Consider the following 23531-nt stretch of genomic DNA (forward strand, 5'->3'; position numbering starts at 1 on the left):
ACTAAAATTTGCCTATTCTTTGTCTTCAAGCAAACAACCAATGTCATAAAGGACCATATTAATATTTTGAATATTTAATTAAAACAATTTATTCAATAAAATAATTAATTGTGTCCAAGTTGTCTGCTCTTGACAATGGATGGAGCGATTGATTGACAAATGGAGAATATTTCATATTGATATATTTCCTTGTTTTATTCAATTATGTTCTCTCTTTTTAAAACAAACATGTTTTTATTTGTTCTGGTTAGGAATTTTCTAATTATTAAAATAAAACAAACAGTAATGATGCAATTGAATATAATTTTATAATTTATAAGAGGAGTATTTTTGTAATTTTAGAATTTAGTTATTGATAAAGTTAAGTGTCACATTAATTTAATAAAATATTTAAATATTAAATTAAATATTTAACACAATTTTATTAATATAATTATAATTTATAGGCCTCGAGGTCTGGATTATTAAACACATATTAAAGAGTTAATTACATGAACTGATTAAGTTTCGATTCTTAAATATTGTGTTTTTAAAGAGTATTTAACTGAATTAACTGAATTAAATACTTGTTTTAATTTTAAACTATATATAATGCCTACAATATTTTAAAAAATTAGAATCTAAAATAAAAGGAAAATAATTATCATATTGAAATTCAAATATCTGATTTCTTATTTAATTTTAAATCACATGAATTAAAATAATATTCTATAGCTTATAAAATATATCGTGAAAACAAGACAACCTATATCACCAAACCCAACATGACCAATTTATTTTATTCTTTTAATGAATAATATTCTTTTACAATAAAAATGATTATTCCTTGAAATTATCTATAAGCAGGTTGTGAAATCTTAACTTGTATTGAGTTGAGTAATAAAAATTCAGTTTCAAATAATCAGTTTTGTAGTATCAGTATGTTTTCAATGTATTATTTCATGTTTTTATTTTATATTTATATATATATTTATAATTTAATTTTAGTATTGTATGTGTTTTAGTGTGTTACTTTGTTTTATATATTAATTTTGGTATATTTTAATGTATTATTTCGAGTTTATAATATTTTAATTTTTACATTATTTATAATATAATTATTAATTATTTAATAAATTATATATTATATATAAATATATCACAATTACATTAATATAATTATATGTAAATATATATTTTAAATTATTAATTAGATTCAATATTTAATAAGTATATTTTAAGTTCAAATGTTGATATAAATTGGTAATGATGGAAATAGATTGAAATATATTAAATCAGTTGAAATACACTAAAATTTGATTGAGATAAAACTTAAATTATCTGCTAATAGTTACGGATTAATGAAAAAAATGAGTATAGAAATGAAAGAAATAAAAGGCCACCTTTCTCAATCAAACACCAAGATTAAAAAAAATCAAAATGAGTAAATTTTGTTAAAAAATTCACTTAAGAAATATTAGAAGAAAAAAAAATCCACCTAATTCATCATCCAGCTCCAACTTTTTCTTCTGCAAATCATCCGTTTTCCTGTTTTTTTTTTTTGGGTTTACTTCAAGGAAAAAATTCCCGAGAAAATTAAATCCTTGTCCTTAACTCAGATCCGTAGATCATTACCCCAAATTCTTGCCGATAAATCTGTTTGTTTTAGATTCTTTTCCATATTCCCCTTTTTCCGGGGCAAATCAAAATATACCCTTTTTTTTTTCTTTAATACAACCTAAGTTTTATCTCCCTTTACTTTTATTTTCTCCCCACCTTGAAAATGCAGCTTAATGACCCCAAAACGCTTGTTTTGGTTCACTGATTAATGGGTTTTCGTGAAATTTTCAATCAAGTTTTTTTTCCCCTTGGGTTTCCCCTTTAGTCACTTAAAAGGGATAACAGGGTGTTTTCTTTTTGGAATTTTTGGAGGGTCTAACAAGCATTCAATAATCTGGGTTTTGATCTTTGGAGTTAATAGATAAGAATTTTTGATGGATCTCAGAGTTGGTTTGAAGAGAAACATCTTGTAGTCAATTTCAATACTAATAAAGTGGAATAAGAAGGGAGGGTTTCTTTTATATCGTGATAAAGTTACAATAAAAGAGTAGAGATCATGGAGCATATTATCGGTGGAAAATTCAAGCTTGGTCGAAAGATCGGGAGTGGATCGTTTGGTGAACTGTATTTAGGTATTATGATTAATGGAATTTTATTTCTTCTTTTTTATCCTCTTTAAAGCTGCTTCAATTAATTTTTTTTGATGTACTTGTTTTGCAGGCGTTAATGTACAAAGTGGAGAAGAAGTGGCTGTTAAGCTAGTAATCTTCATTATTATTATTATTATTATTATTATTATTAATTTGGTGTTTTACTGTTTTCCCCACAAATTTAATTAGGGATGGGGAAAGGGTTTTCCTTTTTTTGTGTGTTTTCTTTTCTATAGTGTATTGGTGGTTGATCACTATATATATATATAATATATATTAAAATACATGGTTGATTTAGTTGATGATTGTTGCACTTGTGTCTGATGTTATTCTTTGATGCATTTCTTTATGGTTCATTTGGATACCTAGTGTTTCATATCATTGATCTGCTTTTTGGGTGGTGTAGAAACTAGTTTATTAGCTGATTTATCTGCATATGCTACTATGGAGATGCTAGATTTAATGTTGTAGAGCTATGTTGTGAATGTTTAAGCCCAAAGCAGTTATTTTATGCCTATTAAGCTCGAAGAAAATCAACCAGTGATGTTTGTTCTTCTTTCAAGTAGTTCACCTAGTCGGAGTGGAGATATCTGCAATTAGCTCAAGATTGCTCTGGAGATAGTACATGACGAGCTATGAAGGCATTGTTGGAGAGTTTATATATATGTTTACTTTTATAATGATATAAAGGAGTTAGGGGGTAAAAGTTTGTTTGACTGTGACTTACTTTGAGTATTTTTAGAGTTGGACCATGGGGCATGGTATTTTAGCTGATAGATTTCCATGATTTGCCAAAGTGCTTTAAATAATTTGGGTAGAAGTTTAATTGTTAGGTTGTAGTTACACTTCTATTCTTTGTTTGCCACTTGATACTTGAATTGAAATGTCACCGTATTGCCAATGTTCAAAGTTTTGTATCTGTTTCTGATATGTACACCTTGTGTTTTGCAGGAATCTGCCAAGACTAAGCATCCACAGCTTCACTATGAGTCAAAGCTCTATATGCTTCTACAAGGGGGAAGTAAGTTTAGTTTCTCTCTCAATCTATTTATTACTGTCAGTTGTAGTTAGGGAGTAGTTTTCTTACTTTCTTTTATGTGTGCAGCGGGCATTCCACATTTAAAATGGTTTGGAGTTGAGGGTGAGTACAATGTTATGGTTATTGATCTTCTTGGACCAAGCTTAGAAGACTTGTTCAACTATTGCAATCGGAAGTTCTCTTTAAAAACTGTTTTGATGCTTGCAGATCAGTTAGTAAGTATGCCATCTATTTCGGAAACTTTTATTCTAGTTACTTGGCTGCCTTACTAATAATTGCTCTTTCCTGTTGCTTCAGATAAATAGAGTTGAGTACATGCACTCTCGTGGTTTTCTTCACCGTGACATAAAGCCTGATAACTTTTTGATGGGTTTAGGGCGCAAAGCAAACCAGGCATGTTCTTCTGTTTAATCCCTGCACCTTACAGATTTTTGGTTAGATAGTTTCGAATAGGTTTTCATGGGAACTTCTTTTTCCCTTAACTGAAATTCAGCTTGACACACTTCAGCATCGTTCGAGTCAATATACCACAGGCTCTCCAAGTTTGTGTTGTTTAATTCCATTGTTTCTTATTTTTCACTGTAGGTGTATATAATTGATTACGGCCTTGCGAAAAAATATAGGGATCTTCAAACACACAAGCACATACCATACAGGTAATAGTCCATAATGTTTTTCATCAGTTATGTTCGTCAATCATTGGCTAACTTAAGGCATCTATTTTTGGGATTTCCATACTTAGGGGGTAAAAGTACCATTGTGTTAGGAGTTGGATTGCATTTTGCCCTCTCTACTAAAAAAATAGGCAAATTAGTCCCTATACATTAGATCAAAGAGCAAACTGGTCTTTCTGTTAAAAACTCCATCCATTTTTACTGCTAAAAGTTGGTCCCTCTATGTCAGCATAAGGTACATGTGGCATGTCATGTGTAACTATTTGGTTATTCTATTAGCCATGTCAGCTTTAACAGTTGAAATGGATGAAAATTTTAATAGAAACGATTAATTTGCTCTTTGATCTAACGTATAAGGACTAATTTGCCAAAATTTTTAGTAAATGGGGGGAAAATGCAATCTGACTCCTAGTACAGGGGTCTTCATGGTACTTTTACCTACTTAGGAAGCCTTAAAAATTTTGATTTCATATTAATAACTATTCAGGAAAGCTTAATACTTATTCCGGTTTTAACTTTATTTGTCAATTCTTCCAATAAGTATATCTCATATGTTTAATACATATTTCTCTGGTGAATTCAATATTTAACTCAGCAACCTCATCTTGTGCTATTTTTTCTTGTAGGGAAAACAAGAATCTTACAGGAACAGCTCGATATGCAAGTGTTAACACTCACCTTGGAGTTGGTGAGCAAACTTAGTGAATCAAAAATTCATTTTTGTTTTACTTTCAGTGAACACCCTTTGTTATTTATTTCATTTTTGGCTTTCTATTTGATGTGACTATGCTGTATATAACTTGCAGAGCAGAGCAGGAGAGATGATCTGGAATCTCTTGGTTATGTGCTTATGTACTTCCTAAGAGGAAGGTTGGTTGAACACATTACTGGGTCGCTTCCTTCAGTAACATTGTTATAAGTCACATTTATTAACTTTGTTTCTTGTTCCTCGTCTCAGCCTTCCATGGCAGGGCCTGAAAGCCGGCACCAAAAAGCAGAAGTATGACAAAATTAGTGAAAAGAAGATGCTAACTCCCATAGAGGTACCATTACTTGCTTGCTGTTAATACAGGAAATTTTGCTTATTCTCCATATTCGATAAATTTAAGATTGAATGTATGTCTGACTAGTAATATGTCATCTTCAGGTCCTCTGCAAATCGTATCCATCTGAGTTTACATCTTACTTTCATTATTGTCGATCGCTACGGTTTGAAGACAAACCAGATTACTCATACCTGAAAAGGCTGTTCCGGGACCTTTTTATTCGTGAAGGTTAACTCACTATTTAAAGTCCCATTGTTCATATATCTGTCACTTTTCTAATATTTGAAAATTTAACCAATCTTTTCATTAGTTCTTCATCACAAGTTTGGGTGAGATCTTTTATTGTAAAATCTGCTTGATTGAACTCCCGAATTAATAACCGGTGCAGGATATCAGTTTGACTATGTATTTGATTGGACTATACTGAGATATCCACAGGTTGGCTCTAGCTCAAGAGCACGGGTCAGTGATCTTTAATTCGATGACCTTGATTTTCATGGAAATACTGATTTTGTTTATTCATTAAGGATTCTGATACCGTGTTTCTTGTCATTCCTCAACAGGCAAGCCCAAAGCCAGGTTTAAGTCCCCCCGGAGTATCTGCTGAAAGAACAGAAAGGCCATCTGGTCGGTTCCTTTTCACAACCTGGTTTGAGAATATATTCCGACAATTTAACTGGTTATAAATTTTTTGACATAAAATATCATATTTAAGACACCTGAATTCCCCATGTTGCTACTCCGATTCCCCTAAATTAGTGAACTTATAGTTTCTAGTTCATATCCTTATTTTTTGCAGTTGGCCAAGAGATTCGAGAAAGGTTTTCTGGTGCAGTTGAGGCATTTGCAAGACGGAATGTCTCTGGCCATGGTTTGCATGGTGATCAGTCTAGACACAGATCTTCAGATGACGTGCCATCATCCAAGGATGCGGTGAGCTATCTCGGTTCTGCGTTTCTTTATTTTTTATTTTATTCTTACGTTTAATTTATTGTTCTCCGTTGAATTTCGCTTCCTCAGAAATTCAAGTTTAAATGCCTTAGCTGTTCACTACCGAAGTTAATGAATTTTCTGTTGAAACTTTTCTCTCCTTCAGCAACCTGATTCTGAAAGGACACGCTCCTCTTCGAGAAATGATAGTGCTTCAAAGCGGCCTGTTGTCATATCAGGCAACAGCCAACCTGGCTCCTCTGGTGAGCCAAGTGAGAATCGTTCTAGCAGATTATTCTCAAGCAGTGGTCGCATGTCAATGACTCAGAGAGTTCAACCCGGCTTTGAATCAAAATCATCATCTTTCACTCGTACTGCAGTCACAAGAGCTGGCCGTGATGACACCCTCCGAAGCTTTGATCTTTTGACGATCGGGAGTGGGAAAAGGAAATAAACCACACATGCATATCTGGTAAGAAGAATTTCCCTCTATCCTATTCTCTGATGGAGATTTCGACACTAGAGTGGTATTTACAAACCGTTTACTCCGTATATCATCGTCCATTATTGGGTTCCATCCACAGCAATCCCCGGAAAAAAATGAACTTTCCAATCCCGTCCTCTCGTACCATTGTCAAGTGTTCTTGCTTTGCTATTATGATGCATCTAAAAGAAAGAGATAAACTGATCCCATTTTAGGGTGAAATTGTTCATATATTTCCAACAGTTTAGCTGTAATAAACACTTGATGTTTCTTTGTTTCTTTCAATCAGATACCAAAAAAACAAAAAAGATTGCCTAAAGATTTTCTGGTTTTTATGACATATGATGACTCTGTTAATATACCTTCAAGTCTTGTGTTACTATTATCTGTAAGATGAATGTTGTTTCTCATTTTAGTATTGCTTGGTACAATGTTATAGTGGTCATACCATTATGTTACTCCGATTTTTCAATTTTTTAAATACTGGATATTTATATCTAATTCATATAGGGATAATAAAACTTGTATTGTTTGATGAACTTTGATCCAAGTTTGTTTTTTCTTGAATGGTGGAGGCAAGTCATTTTTTCTTTTGTTGGGGCGGGGGGGTTGAATATAGTGATTATATTATTTGCTTGTCTCACCTATTGTTTTTGGAACTAATCTTAATCGGTTGTTATCTGGAACAAGAGGTTGAATTTAATTGGTTGAATTGGGTTAAAATTTATTTTTATTTTAAAATATTTTTATGAAATTTTAATCAGATCAGTTCGATCCGCCTTGTCCTAATCGTCCAAAAATCCTATTTTGTTTGTATTTTAATTTTAAATAGATAAAAGTATAATAATATAAAATTTAAAATGAAATTTTCTTAATTTTTTTATTTATATGAAAAGTTGCACCATGGAAAATAAATTAGTAAACATCCATGGTGCGATGTTATGTAAACAAAAACCTTCAAATGCTATTATAAAATGTAATAAATCAATCATAAGCATATTTAATTAATATAATTATTTTATCTACTATTGATAAAGTAAGAAAATTAATTTTAATATTTTATTACATCTTAAAAAAATATGATCCGAAGTACAAGATGATAATTGTTATTCAATAAATACAATCTAATTATATATTTTTAAGTTTGAAAGAATATTCATGAATATTCGCATGTGCAAGATTATGACATAAAATTTAATTTTATATTTTTTATGACATAAAAATTTAATTTTATATTTTTACTTTTAAGAATTTAGTTTTTTAAATTTTTATATTTTAAAATTTAGATTCAACTGTAAACATTATTAAGATTATTCTGTTAATTTTTAATTATATTGTCACTAATTGAGTGTTTTTAATTTCAAATGTCACACCAAGACATTTAACAATCTTAATAATTGAACTTGAATTTTGAAAATATAAAATAGATAGACTAAAATTTTAAAATAAAAATAAAATATTAAATTCTAAATTTCCCAAAATTACGGACACCTATGTTATATTTTTCACTTAAAAATAAACTGGAAAGCAAATCTAATTTTGTGCTCAATGCTTATATTTTTAAATTTTAATTATTATTTTTAATTTCAAGAATTTAACTTTTTAATTATTTAATTTAAAATTATATTAATTGATATAGAAGTTATATTAAATTTAAATATCTCATTTTTGTTTTAAAAATTTTAAATCAAATTTTAAAATATTAATATGCTATATATTCAAATTTAATAAAAAATTAAAAATACAATTTTTAAATAAGGGTAAACTACACAAGTAGTCACTCAATTAGTAGTATTTTTATTGGTCACCAATTATGAAAAGTTACAAAATGTTAATTTAACTATGAAAAGTTAGAAAATAATCACTCAACTATTCAATTTAGTCTTTTTTGGTCACCCAACTATCTTAGATTTTTTTGGTGTTTCTATTTTAAAATTAGCCAGTTGGTGATAAGAAAGATAAAATGGAATAGTTGGGTGACCAAAACAGAAATTTATAAATAGTTGTATGATCATTTTGTAACTTTTCTTAATTGAGTGACTGAAAAAGAAATTACTAATAGTTGGGTGACTACTTGTGAGTTTACCCTGAAATAAAAGTATAGGATCAAATTTTATAAGTTTGAAGAGTACAGAGATAATTGCAAAATCAAACCCCAAAAAAGCGAAAATATAATTAAACAGTCACTTCGCCATTGCTTGTAAAAGCTCAAAAAACACGCATTTTTCTTTCCCTGTTTTCTCCGCTGAATCAACCAAGAATTTCTTAGAGTTCTTATCCCAAAACAACTTTTTTATCCTTCAATTCACTAAAAAAGAAAGATTTAATTTCCTTTTTTTTTCCGTTGAGAAAATTCGTTGGAACTCTAGTTTACAATCCAATCCATATATATTTAAAAAAAAAAAGAAGAAGATTAAATCTTTTATTTTTCTCTCCATTGAACGTGACGATCAAGGGTTTCTAATTTTTCAGTTTTCATTGTTTGATTGCCGGGGGGGGGGGGGGGGAGATTGAATTCGGGATTAAAAAAATTCAAAAAAAGAAAGAAGAATCATGAAAATGCAGGTGGTGGGTGACGTGGCATCTCTAGACCCTGATTTACTTCAGCTTTCAGAGCTCTCTCCTATAGCTCTCAATCCCAATCCTTTCCTTGCTGAAGAACTATTCTCCCTTTGGCTTTCCCTCCCTGAAACCAGTCGACTGGTAACGCTTTAATCTTAATCATCTTAATTTTCATTTTTAATTTTTTTCCTATTTATGGCGTTTTAAATTTGTTTTTGTTTTGATGTAATTAGGTTAAGAATTTGCTTAATGATGTCAAAACGGCATCGTTTTCAAATGCGACGGCGAATTCCGCCGTTTCAACAGCCACTTCATTGCCTTCCACGTTTCTTTCTTCAAGCACTCCTCCGCTTTCGCCTCGTAGTACTTCCGGTTCTCCTCGAATCGTCAAACAGCGGTCTAGCCCTTCTTCGTTAGGTTCGCCACTCAAATTAGTTAGCGAGCCGGTCCGTGAAGTGATACCACAGGTACAAACTAGGTTAAATTCTGCTATTAGTCCCTGTACTTTGCGAAAATTGTGAATTTAATTCTGTACTTTAATTTGGCCATTTTTAGCCCTGTACTGTCCAAATTGCACGATTTTAGTCCTCAACAGATAATAATTGTTAAATTCATTAACTTTTGTTATTTCCAAAATATAATGCGGCAAAATGATATCACTCACTAAAAGTCTAGTTAATGGATTAACGACTGAAGTTTATGTCAAAACTGAAATTTCAAAATTTGAATAGTATAGATTCTTAGAATGATCCGAATTGGAGAATATGGACTATAGTATAGATTCTTAGAATGATCTGAATTGGAGAATATGGACTATCTCTACAACTTAACGCATAATACATTACTACTAATTGAATTTAGCCAAAAAGGATTTAAATGTTACTATTTGGGTCAGGACTAAACTTGATCAAATTAAAGTACAGGGACTAAATCCACAACTTTCTCAAAGTACAGTGACTAATAGAAGAATTTAGCCTATTAACTGTAAAGCGAAACTTAGATGAATTTAATGGGTTTTTTTGGTAATGGAATTCTGAAAGAAAATGCTGGGTTTTTTCTTTTCTTGTAGTTTTATTTTAAAAACGGCTGTCTGCCTCCGAATGAATTGAAAGAGCGGTGCTTGTTTGCGATTGATCAGTACTTTTATGGTCATTTGGGATTGCAAATTCATGGTGAGGGAACCATTTATGGTCTTTAATCTGGTTCTGTAGTCAAAGGTGGTGTTAAATGTTTTATGTCATGTGTGGCAGAGTTCAAGGTGGTAACAAAAGATATTTGCAAGCTACCATCATTTTTCTCTACGGCTCTGTTTAGAAAAATTGATGTCAATGACAGTGGTATCGTGACAAGGTATGTATTGGTGCACCTTCGGATTTATAGTTGCATGATATGTGTATTGGCATCTAGAACCACTGTTGATGGATGATAATAGAGGGAGGAGGACCTGATGTAAACAAGGAATAGAATTTTTTGTTGGCAATATTTTGCTTAAATAGAGAAGTGGTTTTGTGGTGGTCAGTCATCACACACCTTTGCAACCCATTGCTGTGGAATTCGGAATAGCCTTAACTAGGGTTTATATGATCCTTGAATATGTTGGCATATCTATTGTCTTGTATCACTTTTTGGGTTAGTCTTTTACTGTACTTTTATAAGGCTGTGATTGGTAGTTTAGAGAAGGGTAGGATGGGATTATCAGACTAACTACTAAAATCCACTCAACGGGTTTTGATTGAATTTGTGCAGAAGTTTTGATGATGAAATGGTTTGAGTACAGATGTGGAAATAGACTGTAGGATTTAAATAGGACCAACCTGAGGGTAATTCATTGAATCTTGGTTAGGTTCTTGGTTGTTCTTTTTGCTGAAGAAAGCTTGAGTAAACTTGCAAATCATTTTATTATGATTTTGCTATCTGAGACTTGATTTATCTATGAAACACAGTCAGTTATAATTGAATTATAAAATTGTAAGGTCCCTGCATGTTTTAATATTTTAAACTAAACAAGTTATGGTTAGATATGTTCTTATCATGCTGTAACTTTTAGGGATCAATTTGTCAATTATTGGATTGGAGGCAACATTCTAACTATGGATTTGGTAACCCGGGTCTATACAGTTCTTAAGCAACCTCATTGCAGATACCTTACTCAGGTATATTCATCTTTCTTAAATGCATGTTACTTGAATATGATTGTACCTTATACCAAGCAAGGAGAGAAAATAATATGATTATATAGTGTATTGATGTGACATGTTAAAAACTAGCTGCTGAACGGAAAATCTATGGTTGTAAAAGTAATAATTGTCCCTGCCTACTTTTAGTAATTGGTATCTGAATACAGGGTGATTTCGAGCCCATTTTACACGAACTTTTGGCATCTCATCCCGGGCTGGAGTTTTTACGAAGCACCCCAGAGTTTCAGGAAAGATATGGTATGATCACAATCATTTCATCAAATATCTTTGTCAATTTGTTTGGGATTAGAGTATTTATTCGCATTGTCTTGATTTCATACTTCACACGTGTCAAACAGGTTCCAGACTTATATTTGGCTTACTGTATTTCTGGTTTTGCATATTTAATATTTAGTAAGAGTAGATGTAACTTCTAGCATTTGGTGCTAAGTGTACATAAAGAATGGCACTATTGCAATATATTACTTAGTGTACGGCCACTGGCTTCAGAAATAAATTATTGAACTTTTTAGGTTTTATGCTGTGCTGTCATTGTCAAGTTCTAATTCTTGCGAATAAAAACTCAATATGGTTTTACCTTACATATTTTCACTTATTTTGTATGTAACAGCTGAAACAGTTGTATATAGAATATTTTACTATATAAATAGATCAGGAACTGGCCATCTTACCCTCCGTGAGTTGAAGCGTGGCAACCTAATTTCTGCAATGCAGCATGTGGATGAAGAAGAAGACATTAACAAAGTTTTAAGGTAAAGCGATCAGATGAAAGCCTGCAAATTTGGTGATGCTTTTTATGATAATAATATTAGTTTCTGAGAAGTTTTGTTTCTCATTCAGCATTTTGTTTATATTTTCTCTAATTTGATGAATAACATTTTATTCCTACCATTCTATATTGCAGATACTTCTCTTATGAACACTTCTATGTAATATACTGCAAGTTTTGGTAGCTTGACACCGACCATGATTTTTTTATCGATAAAGAGAACCTTATCAGATATGGTAACCATGCCCTTACCTACCGGATTGTTGATAGGATTTTTTCTCAGGTTCATACTTGTGACATACTATTTTCTTTATGTTATTTATCCTCATAAATCAATTCTGTTTAAAGTGTTTAGTTATTCTTTTATATCAAAGAACAAAGAAAGATGATAATGCTTTTGGTTTTTCAGGTGCCAAGGAAATTTAGTAGCAAGGTTAAGGGGAAAATGGCTTATGAAGATTTTGTTTACTTTATACTGTCAGAGGAAGATAAATCGTTGGAACCTGGTCTGGAATACTGGTATATTTCCTCCCTTTTCTTTGGTTCAAGCACATGAGAACCTTTATTTACTGATGAGCTTGTAATGGAGTCTTATACTAACGGATTTTCCCCCCATGAATTTAAGCTGAAGAGAAACAAATTGAAAATCGTTCTAAATGTACTTGCTTTTGACTGATGGGTAGAGAAATGGTTTTTTTAATCTTCTTTGTGTATTTGAATAATTTAAAACGTAGCAATCTCTTCAATCATGAGCATGAGGTGGTTTGATAAAACTTAGCTGCATTTTTGGTAAAAATACCATGGAGGTCCCTGTACCAGGAGTCACAAATGGGCAAATTAAGCCTTGTATATTAGATCAAAGAGCAAACCGGTCTTCTCTGTTAAAAATTCCACCCATTTCTATTGTTAAAAACAGGCGTGTTTGACAAAATAATCGGACAGTTACATGTGGCGTGCCATGTATACCTCATTCAGACATACAAGGACCAGTTTTTAACAATAAAAATGAATGAAAATTTTAAAATAATTTGCCTATTTTTTGAGTACAGGGGGCAAAATGCAATCCAACTCTTATTACAAGGGTCTCCATGATACTTTTACCTTGTGTTTTCTTAGTAGCCTCATATGAGATATCATTAATAATGACAAAGTTACCTGATCCGCTGCATTGTTTGTTTAGGTTTAAATGCATTGATTTGGATGGAAATGGGGTGCTCACACCAAATGAACTGCAATTCTTTTACGAGGAGCAGTTACATCGAATGGAATGCATGGCCCAAGAAACAGTTCTCTTTGAGGATATACTATGCCAGATTGTTGACATGATCAGACCAGAGGTGAGTAGTGGATTCTCAGCTGATAACTTGTCTTTTTGTTTTGACTGTGTGTAGATCTACATATTTCTGCATGATCGGTGCTAATACATGATTGGTGTCGGTGATTACAGAAAGAGGACTATATCAGTCTACGTGACATGAAAAGCTGCAAACTTTCTGGACATGTTTTCAACATTCTTTTCAATCTCAATAAGTTCATTGCTTTCGAAACTCGTGATCCTTTTCTCATTCGTCAGGTATATATATCCAAGTTTAACTTTTAAATTTTAACGCCATTATGAGTACCCTCTTTACGAGGTGCTGACTACAAAGATATATTTATTTTAGGAACGTGAAAATCCAACATTGACGGAGTGGGATCGTTTTGCACATAGAGAATATATTAGGCTTTCCATGGAAGAAGATATTGAAGATGCTTCTAATGGAAGTGGAGATATTTGGGATGAATCATTTGAGGCACACTTTTAAACTTAATCAGGTATGTTGTCGTAAATACATACAATTGAAATAGTTTCTTGTTGCAGTCTTTTTCTTGAGTGAGTTATTGTCACTAAAGTAAGGCTGAAAGTACATGTGAAGCCCCTCAATTATAGGGACTGAATCAAAATAGTCCCTATACTATTAAAAGAATCAAATAAGGCCAAATTGTACATAGTTTAACACATTTACTTTTAAAAAAATGACACAACTTTTTCTTTTCATTTGTATAACTATAAAAACCTTTTGAAATATTAACTTTGTAAATAACATCTTTTTAAACAGTTTATGTTGAACTCTGTTGAAATAGGGACTTATTTGATTCGGTCCTTCTAATAGAGAGTATCCAGAGCTTGATCATGTATGGTATACCCGTTGAGTCCATAACACCTATTTCTTTAGTATTATCTGTTTTATACAGGAATCGTAGATGGGAAGGTAGATTAGCTTTAGAATACCACATGCATTAGTTTTTCTGTTTAGGGGCAATTGAAGAAGAATAGGGGAGTCCATGTAACTATTAATAATAAATAGCTCATAAGGACAAATATGAAAAGAAAAATTTTGATTGTAATATGTGGGTCAGTGGGTGCCATCTTTTGTCTTCCATATGTTTCGTTTTTTTACCCTTCATTTGTTGTCTTGGTACTAATATGGTTTGGGTTTATGATTAAAGTCGAGTTTAGAATTATAAGATATGATATAATATTTAATACTTTTATAATTAGATATTAGAATCACAAACATTGGTAAATTAATACAAATTTCGTAAATTATAATATAAATATGATAAAATAATTTATTAATATATGAAATATAAATTTTAAATGCTTTTAAACAGAAATTATTTGTGAAAGTTAATTTAGAAAAAAACAAAATTTGATTTGAAAAATTATATCAATCTTTAATTTAACTTTTTTGTTTAAATTTGGTTAAGATTTTTAATTTATTCAAAACACCCCATATAAATTGTGAATAAAACTAACAGCACAGACAAGATCTTTTCCTATGGATTATCAAATAAATTAAAATCCACTATTGATACCATTTTATTAACAATAATTAGGAAGGGATAGTGTACGCTCATTGAAATAAATTTTAGCCATTTTCATGTATATTGAAATAGTTACACCTATTGTCAGTCATATAACAAATTAACTTAATTTACATTATTAAAAAATAAAAAATCAAATAAAGAAACCAACAATGGGGTATATACTACATGACTTCTTTCTCTTTGACATGAAATAGGTTAGGTGTGAAAAATAATACACAACAAATATTGAAAGAATATTTACTTCCATATATATATATATAATTTTACAGACGAACAATCTCCTAGCTGATTCAAGAGCCAATCTCACAAATCTCAAACCACTTTGTTTAAAAACTTTTTCAATGGAAACTTGAAAGGTAAGCTGTGGCAAAAAACAAAAGCTACTTACCAGATAATATTAAAGCTTTGTTATCTTTGGATTTCCAGGGCGATAGCTATTATCCCATGGATACCACTAAAGTGAGTCAGGTCATTTTCTATAATGATTCTCTGGGGCTTCATGTTGCGGCGGCAAGAGGTTTATGAAACTCCCTTGAACAGGTTGACTGGCAGCTGCAGCGGACTCGTCCTCTGCAAAATATATGCCGATGTTAATGAGTGAATTATCCCCAAATACTGGATTATATAGATGTGCCTTAGACTATATCTCCCAAATACTTGATAATGTCTTACCAAAAAGGGATTTGATGGAGGGTCTCTTGGGCTTTGAGCTCTTCTTCTTCAACTCCGCTGCACAACGGAATAAATAAAAATGGGTCAAACACAAAGATAAGCTTGTGTGCAAAACAACCCGAAGAGAACAGACAAAGATAGATAGAGAAAAGCAATCATCAATGATCTCTGTAAAAACACAACGTATGTCAAAAGTACCGAGAGGAACACTACAGGCATGGAAAACAAAAGGAACAAAGGGACAAAAGTATAAATTGGAGGAACCAAATTTACCAATGCCAGGTAATTGATTGTCATCTACAATTTCAAAGTTCTTGTATGTGTAACCGACAAAGTTTACATCCTTGGATGAAAGCATCTGTATCAAAAGGTGTAAAATTGATTAACGTTGCTCATGTCGTTTAACAGCAATTGCACTTTATTAATCATGTTAGGTTGAGTTCAATAATATGTCTGAAAACACGTACAAATTTTGTATGATGCTGGCTAGTCGAGTTCTTGAGGTTCAAAATATTATAATAAAAAAGTCTATTTGTACTAACCTTTCTCCAAGGACCTGATTTTGTGGCAGATGGAATTTGGTTGTCAGCCTGGTGCATGAAAGAAAGGAGAAATAAGACTATGCCTTAACACAAATGTATATTTAGACACAACAACGATAATCCACCTCCTCAAACTTCTCGAAATTTTGCGTGTCCAACTCGTCATTGACTTCAGGAATAAATGCAGCTTTCATTTGATACAATTTGTCCCATTCAATACCTTTAAACCATGGGTGAGTCTGAAAAAGAACAGATACAGACGGTTAATATAGTCATTTCCATTCTATTTTAGAACAGAATCAAAGAATCTTGAACAGAACACACCGCACAACACCTTAATTTCGTTAGCGCCCTTAGTGCCAAGCCTTTGCTCAACATTACATAAGAGTTTACTGATAAGATCTTTAGCTTCGGGGGATAGTTTTGCTTCTTCGGGAAATTTTAAGTGCGTTCTCCAATTTACTATCTAGAAGATATTGAACAAAGGACAATAAATAATCATCAATGACAAAGACAACAATAACTACCAACTACTTTGAGTTGCGATATAGAAGCATTTCATACATGATAGCATAACAATGTAATGATAAAAACTTACCTTCCGACAGGTCGACATTGGCTCATCAGAATAAAAGGGTGGATATCCAACAAGCATTTCATACATGATAGCACCAAGAGACCACCTAGAAAAGTATCCAAAAATCCACTATAACATATCTTACAAAATATTATCCTAAAATAAGCATATTTCATGAAATATAAATTAAATAAAAAAATGTTTAATATACAAACCAATCGCATTCCATTCCGTATCCTTTCTTCAGCAAAACCTCTGGAGCAATATAGTCAGGTGTACCGACCGTAGAATATGCCTGAGTATTACAACATTTAAATGTTTAAGCAAAATTAATTTGCAATTTCAACAAAAAAGAAAAAAGCTTTCTAAATAAACTTAGCATGAAAAAGCGGTGAGCTTATGGTCGTTCTAGAATATCTAAGGCAACTAACAGCTGTAAAATATAAGGCTTGCAAACTCTAAACAATGGAAAATAAGAAGCAACAAGTCTATAACTTTCTTGCTTTATGAAATCAATAGCTCAATCACTGATAACAATAAATAACGTTGAATTAGCTATATGATAGACAAGTAATTACAAGCATCCTTCTGTTCCTCTGCCAATGCTGCAATTGCTCTTGTTGTGTGCGTTTTGGTGGAGCAGGTCGTCCATCACTTTGAAGAGCCCCACTGAGATTCTTTGCTAAGGTAAAATCTTTTTCCTGGAGATTACTGCAATCTAATGGTTTACATAATCCAAAATCTGATAATTTCATATGACCATTTTTATCAAGTAGCAGGTTGTCAGGCTTGATGTCTCTGCAGCATGCCACATAGAATGAGTTCACCCCTTAGTGCAAATCCAGGAAGATTATTACATAAAAGCTTAAGAAGATTCAATGTCACGTCAACTCACCTATGAATATAATTATGTTTGTGGATTGATTCAATTGCCAGGACAGTTTCTCCAACGTAAAACCTGGCCTCATCTTCAGTTAATATATCCTTCCGCATCAGTAACGTCATCATATCCCCCCCAGGTAAATATTCCATAATGAGATATAGATACTCATCATCTTGGAAGGAGCAATATAGTTTGACAATGCAATTACTGTCAACCTCCGCAAGTAGATTCCTCTCAGCTTTCACATGTTCAACCTGAAAATTATAAATGCAATTAGAAAGTTAGCATCGTGATTCAAAATGCATTTACGCAATTATATAGCAGGATTGAAATAGTGTATACCTGGCCTCTGCGAAGCATTTCTGACTTCTTAAGCTTCTTCATGGCATAAACATGACCAGTTGCTTTCTCCTTGCAGATTCTAACCTGTGATGAGAAGATGCGAAGTTAAAAGTTATTATCGTAAAATTCATTCTTATGAGTTTTATAAACTCAGAAAAAGGTGAGTCACAAGAGAGAGTTAACAGTACATCCAAAGAATCCACCAGCTTTAGTAACTTGCAACTATTCAACAAATACAGTACATATGTAGGAGCCTGTCCTTCCAGAAGTTTACTAGATGCATTGTCTCAAGAAAATAAAGTGCTGAAGGCAGGCACAACAATTTTTTAAAGCCAAACAGGAAGAACAATTTAAAAACACGATTTTAGCAACAGAAAAATCTAGTGGTAGTCATAACTCGCCAAAAATTTCTAAAGTTTGGCAAGACTATCAAAGCAAGAGCACAAATAGAAGACAAGAACCTATGTGATGATGTACAGTATGATGAAGATATAATTACCTCACCAAATGCACCCTTGCCTATCATGGTCAATGGCTCAAAATCATCAGCACCCATTTTATGCCGCTGGAGTCGCATGTATTCTGTTTCCTTCTTCTCAAAACACTTTAGTAAGTTGTTTTGTTCTTCTTCAGAGACTTCAGCATCAGCCAACTTCCTTTCTAGAATATCACGTCTGCAAAAAATCATAATTAACTATCATTCCTATTCTTCAAAATGAACTACCATAACTTTCCCCACAGTCCTAATCATGCTACATATTTTACAGATGATACAGAAAGCACTGGCAAAATTAAGTTTTCTGTATGAAGTTTTGAACCAAAACATGCTACTAAGCATCTCAACATGAGATAATTCCACCAAATTGTCGATCTAAAATATGGAACGCAGTATAAAATTGCTTGCAACATTATATATGCAGAAAAACAATTTCCATGAGAGGGAAGAATTTAAATCATACCGCTCCTTTCTTTCCTGGAGGCTTTTCATCTGCTTCTTGTAATGGTTTTCAATATATTGCTTTGCAGCTTCTACCCGCTGTTTGGTGACATTTGACGGTGCCTCTTCGCTTGCTGGTGGTTTAGACCCCTCCTTTCCATTTGCAGCCTCTTTCTTCTTCGAACGCCTTAACTTATCTTTAGATTTCAATTTGTTGAGCCAACTCCTTGCAGTTTCCATTGGTTTATAAATACGACCCTTACAAAGTCACACTTCTAGATGTACATTTTAGCTACCCTTTTCATCAACTATCTTATTCTCAGAGACCAAATCTTGCAGACTTTTAGCTCGTCACTGTTTACCGAAATATCCAACAAACAAATTCTGCAAATATAAAAAGAATGAAATAACAGTACATTAGCTTAGAATGAGGGTTAAAGTTTCAGAAAAAAAAAAAAAAGGGGAAAGCAACTTCACAAACAAATTTTAGGTTTATATCATCTGTCAAAGGATATGACATACAAACAAACAAAAACTAGACAACTGGTAAGGAGAAAAACATGGTAATCATCAGAAACCTCATGATCTTTTGGAGGCGATTAATGTCTCACCAAACAATCAATTACTATGTTAAGCTTAATTAGTTGTGACATGCTAGCACTAGGCAGCAAGGTATGCACTATTAGGTTCACTTTTTGCACATTTCTTACCTACCAACATAGTTTTTTTTCCAACATGTTTCAGCAACCAAACAACCCTCAACTAAAAACCCGAATCTCAAACAGGTCGAAAATTGAATCCCGAAGTAGAATTGATTTACAGTAACCAATCTAAAACTCTTGTGGGACAAAAAATTTATTAATATCCCAACACTTTATCATCAATTTAAAACAAAAAATGGAATGATGCTGTGACCCTCAAGTCTTAACTATTCACCCCAAAATAGTTAGCATTAAATCAATCAATAACATTCAAAGCAATTCAACTCAGAAAAGATTACTTATCGTTAAAAAAATAAAGCTTTTTTTTTTTTCATCAATTTAACAGAACAATCAAAATCTGATAACAAAAAGGGAATCTACGAACTGAGAATCACATATCAAAGAAGCAAAATCGATCTAAAAATACCCGAAAACAGTCAATTGAAAAAAATCACCAACCAAACAGAAAGAGTCAAATCAAAATCTCAACTCACACGGAACTTAATTACAACTCAAAAACTCCAAAAATAAAACAAAAAGCTTTAAAATATAAAGAAAACAAAAGAATTGCAGAAATTAAACTGAACACACGATTAAAGCACCGAATCTAGATTGGGCGATTGAGCGAGAGAAGATAAAAAAACGACAGCGTTTCCAATTTTCAGAGAAGAGTGAGCATAGAGAAGAGAAGATTGAAGCAAAGATGCCCGAATTGAAACCCCATTGAATATGATTTCAGGCTTTTTCAAAAGTTGGAAGCTTTGCCTTCGCTTTGCCTTTTAACTGCTTTTATATTTATTTTAATTTCGTTTTATATTTCAGTTCCTTTTTTATATTTCTTTTTTTACATTAAATTTAATAATTTTTTGGGATTTACAAATTAGTCCAGGGTAGACTCTACACAATGTCACTAAAATATTAGTAAGTTTATATTTTGGTCACTCAACTTCAAAAAGTTACAAAATGTTCATTGATCTATTCGAAAGTTTTCATTTAAATCGTTAAACTATTCGAATATTTTTATTCAAATCACTAGGTTATTAGGTTTTTTTTAAAGTTTGGTTTCACGATTGTTACGGTGGATTAATATCCATCAACGAATAAAAATATATATATTAGATCCAAGTCAATTTGACGGTCAGCTCGGAGATTAAAGAATAAAACTATCCGGATATTGGTTTGCAGATTTGTGATATTCAAAGTTGTTTCATAAAAAAACTAAAATGTAGAATAGAAGGGGAATGAGAGCTTTCGATTGGTATTGGTAATGCAAATAGTTAAGGTCATACAATATTGATTCTAACAAGGAATGAAAACTTTCAAATAATTTGAAGATCATTTAATAATTTTTTGAAGTTAAGTGACCAAAACATAAACTTATTAATAGTTTAAAACCTTGAGTATAATTTACCCATTAATTAATTTGAATTTTAAATGAATTTGGTTAGGTTTGGTGTTCATAGATGCAGTGGACCATGTAGGACTTTATATATGAATTAATAATATTAATCCCTTCCACTACGATAAATACAAACAAAATTATAAGTATAATATACCTCTAAATATAGGTTAGACAAATTAAAATATAGAATTCAACAAGTACAAAGCACAACAAATGAAAAATGAGAATAGAGTCGAATTAATCTAAAAATTATATAATAATTTATCTGACTTTTCAATTTTATAAAAAAAAAAGGGATTGTTTTAGCCATACATTTAAATTTTTGTATCTTTTAATCCTTAAATTTGTACAGTTTATCAAATCACTCAAAAATAACAATTTATGTGTATACCATATTAACAATTAGTTTTTACAAATTAAAATAATTTTTTATTATTTTATACTTTTTAGTTTAAAATAATTTTTAAATTTTAAATTTTAAAAATTAATTAATTATTGACTTAATATCTACGTAACAATTAACATGTATGACAAATCAGTAAAATTAAATAATTCAATGTCCTCGTGGTGGAAATGAGAGCCAGCGTCCTCTTTAATTTTCATTTGCTTATTTTTTAGTTGATTTAATTTATATCTTTAAATTAGCTTATGTAAAATTCATTCTTATAATATGATATAAATTTTGGATAACTTTATTAGTTTTATTATGAAATTTATTTTTTAATTTATTAAATTAATTTTAATTTTTAAAATTTGATCTTGTATTTAAAAGTATTGATGGTCGAGTTTAAGTCCGATTCAAAAGAAGAATAGATTCAGATTCGATTTACCCAAACAATTCATTTCACTATTTATAAATGATAAAAATATTTTTAAAAATTAATTATAAAAATATATAAATATTACTATAAAATTATTCCTATATATTTTATTTTTAAACAATAAAATGGGTTGAAATATGTACGGTCAATATATTGATATGTGTCTGCATGTAAATTTTACTTATGGAGTTTAAAACTTCATTAACAGTGTATTAAATATTTTCTTATATAATATAAAATATGATATAAATATACAATTTACAACATATATAAATAAAAGGAAAAATTAGAAGTGAAACAAATAAAAAAGGAAATGAAACAGAATAAATTAGGTAATTTATTAAAAACAATTAAATAATAAAGAAAGATGAGCTGGACCACTTAGAAATTATGGGATTAGAGAAGTGTCTGTCAGTCAAGAATAATTGCCTTAATAATTTCTTTTCTTAAAAAATCACTTATTAAAAGCCTTGACATGTGTCTTTGTTCTTTTTAGGGTAAATATACCTTTTGTTATTTGAGTTTTGTTCTAATGTTTAATTTGGTACTTGAATTTAGCTTTAATGTTCACTTTGATATCCAACGACGTTGTATGGACCAAAATGTATAGGTACTTGGGAAAAAAAACTCAAGTACCAATGTCAAACGTAGATGCTTAATTGGGATAGAAAAACTCAAGCATCAAATTTAGTTCTTAACATTTTTGGTCCTTATTTTTTTTTATCACATTGACCGTCAATCTTCAAATTTTAGTGAAATTATTCATCTTTGGACAAAAATTTGATTTAACTATTAAAATTTTAACAATCTCAAGTAACAGTTCATATGTACTATATTGTTTACATGAATAATTTATTTTAAAATATATATAAATTTTTTCAAAATGTGTATTTTAATTTTATAAAGCAGCTGCAAAATATGCGTGGTTAAACTTTTACAAATTTGTTAGTTTTTCATAAAATAATAATTTGATTAAAATTTAAGGATTGATAGTGAATATGACAAAAGAATAATTAAGATCATAATGATAAAATACATCATATAATATAATATAATATAATATAATATAATATTATTTAAACATTTATATAGGCAGTGGTAAAAATATAGCATTACTTTAAAAAGTCAAAGTACAAATTTATTATTATATTAATTTGTAATTGTGTAAATTTTAAAAGAACTAAAAGAAGAATTTTACCACTACTTGCCTTCTTGTCTCCGCCTACAGTACATAGGGGACTAGAACAGCCTTAACCCCATGAGCCAAAGCTTCTTTAATAAAAAAAACGCATATAATAATATCTTTGCTTCAATGGTAATTCTCATGTGTTTTTCCCCAAAATAAACAATAAAAACTCTTGTAAACAGAGGATAATAATTGGGGGAAAGCAATGCGAGCAATGGCAACTACATGATGAGCAATGAGAATGGTGTGAGTTCCCTTAGAACTAGGGCATCATATTGGGGGGACCATATCATGTTTTCCAAGGCATTTGGTTTGGATACACATCTTTTCAAAAATAAAGAGGAAACAAAAGTCCATATATATATATATATATATATATATATATATATTATAAGTTTATGTGAAAATTATATAGTTGAATTGTATTACTAATCCTTGTATTTTGTGAAAGTAATTAATTTTGTGTATATACTTTAATTTAATTAATTTTAATTTTTATATTTTTTAAAAATAAATTTTAAATTTAATTCAAATAGTATGACGATTAAATTCATGACTTTCGTAAAATATAATAAATTTAACCAAAACTTTGTAAACATTATTATTATTTATCTCAAATCTCTCATTACATTACTTTATTTGTACAACATAAATCCCCATTTGTTTGCCCCCTTGCGTGGTTAGGGAATTTATAAATTTGCTTCAA

General features: G+C 31.0%; 2 protein-coding genes, 1 long non-coding RNA gene and 1 pseudogene across 6 annotated transcripts; 3 read left to right on the forward strand and 1 right to left on the reverse strand.

Annotated features, from left to right (window-relative positions):
* The first annotated feature begins 1335 nt into the window (after positions 1 to 1335).
* LOC108457152 (casein kinase 1-like protein 10) lies at positions 1336 to 6681 on the forward strand. Of its 3 annotated transcripts, none has more exons than XR_008270858.1 (14): positions 1336 to 2171; positions 2260 to 2300; positions 3141 to 3210; positions 3295 to 3443; positions 3526 to 3621; positions 3814 to 3884; positions 4529 to 4590; positions 4709 to 4772; positions 4861 to 4945; positions 5050 to 5176; positions 5337 to 5410; positions 5512 to 5627; positions 5748 to 5881; positions 6045 to 6060. XR_008270858.1 is itself a non-coding variant. In XM_017756032.2 (14 exons), the coding sequence occupies exons 1-14, from the start codon at positions 2096 to 2098 to the stop codon at positions 6330 to 6332; spliced, it is 1401 nt and encodes a 466-aa protein (XP_017611521.1). In that variant the 5' UTR covers positions 1341 to 2095; the 3' UTR covers positions 6333 to 6681. The 3 variants fall into 3 exon arrangements, 2 of the variants coding, with proteins under 2 accessions (XP_017611521.1, XP_052874977.1); XM_017756032.2 differs by having other exon boundaries at positions 1341 to 2171; positions 5512 to 5575; positions 6045 to 6681; XM_053019017.1 differs by lacking the exons at positions 1336 to 2171; positions 2260 to 2300 and adding an exon at positions 2384 to 2889 and having other exon boundaries at positions 5512 to 5575; positions 6045 to 6681.
* Positions 6682 to 8452: 1771 nt separating this feature from the next.
* Positions 8453 to 14399, forward strand: LOC108456796 (serine/threonine protein phosphatase 2A regulatory subunit B''alpha-like; annotated as a pseudogene).
* A 392-nt stretch (positions 14400 to 14791) lies between these two features.
* Positions 14792 to 20223, reverse strand: LOC108456795 (uncharacterized). Of its 2 annotated transcripts, none has more exons than XM_053018849.1 (14): positions 20019 to 20223; positions 18738 to 19099; positions 18278 to 18452; positions 17779 to 17862; positions 17449 to 17690; positions 17132 to 17351; positions 16769 to 16848; positions 16575 to 16659; positions 16311 to 16442; positions 16102 to 16215; positions 15977 to 16024; positions 15708 to 15792; positions 15435 to 15491; positions 14792 to 15332 (listed from the first exon to the last, which is right to left on the reverse strand). In XM_053018849.1, exons 2-14 carry the CDS (start codon positions 18953 to 18955, stop codon positions 15232 to 15234), a joined length of 1641 nt encoding a protein of 546 aa, XP_052874809.1. In that variant the 5' UTR covers positions 18956 to 19099; positions 20019 to 20223; the 3' UTR covers positions 14792 to 15231. The 2 variants fall into 2 exon arrangements, with proteins under 2 accessions (XP_052874809.1, XP_052874808.1); XM_053018848.1 differs by having other exon boundaries at positions 20008 to 20223.
* Positions 17428 to 18046, forward strand: LOC128280617 (uncharacterized). The gene is made up of 2 exons (XR_008270710.1): positions 17428 to 17572; positions 17855 to 18046. It is a non-coding gene; the product is annotated as an uncharacterized LOC128280617 (long non-coding RNA).
* Positions 20224 to 23531: the final 3308 nt, after the last annotated feature.

Source organism: Gossypium arboreum, chromosome 9 (assembly GCF_025698485.1).
Source record: "Gossypium arboreum isolate Shixiya-1 chromosome 9, ASM2569848v2, whole genome shotgun sequence".
Taxonomy (NCBI): Eukaryota; Viridiplantae; Streptophyta; class Magnoliopsida; order Malvales; family Malvaceae; genus Gossypium; species Gossypium arboreum.

Coding starts and splice junctions, on each gene's coding strand:
- LOC108457152 (XM_017756032.2), top strand. CDS start 2,096: ATGGAGCATATTATCGGTGGAAAATTCAAGCTTGGTCGAAAGATCGGG. Junction 3,622..3,813: donor TAGGGCGCAAAGCAAACCAG/GCATGTTCTTCT, acceptor TTTTCACTGTAG/GTGTATATAATTGATTACGG. Junction 5,576..5,747: donor AAGAACAGAAAGGCCATCTG/GTCGGTTCCTTT, acceptor TATTTTTTGCAG/TTGGCCAAGAGATTCGAGAA.
- LOC108456795 (XM_053018849.1), bottom strand. CDS start 18,955: ATGGAAACTGCAAGGAGTTGGCTCAACAAATTGAAATCTAAAGATAAG. Junction 16,443..16,574: donor CAATGTCGACCTGTCGGAAG/GTAAGTTTTTAT, acceptor AATATCTTCTAG/ATAGTAAATTGGAGAACGCA. Junction 16,216..16,310: donor AGGGCGCTAACGAAATTAAG/GTGTTGTGCGGT, acceptor GTTCTTTTTCAG/ACTCACCCATGGTTTAAAGG.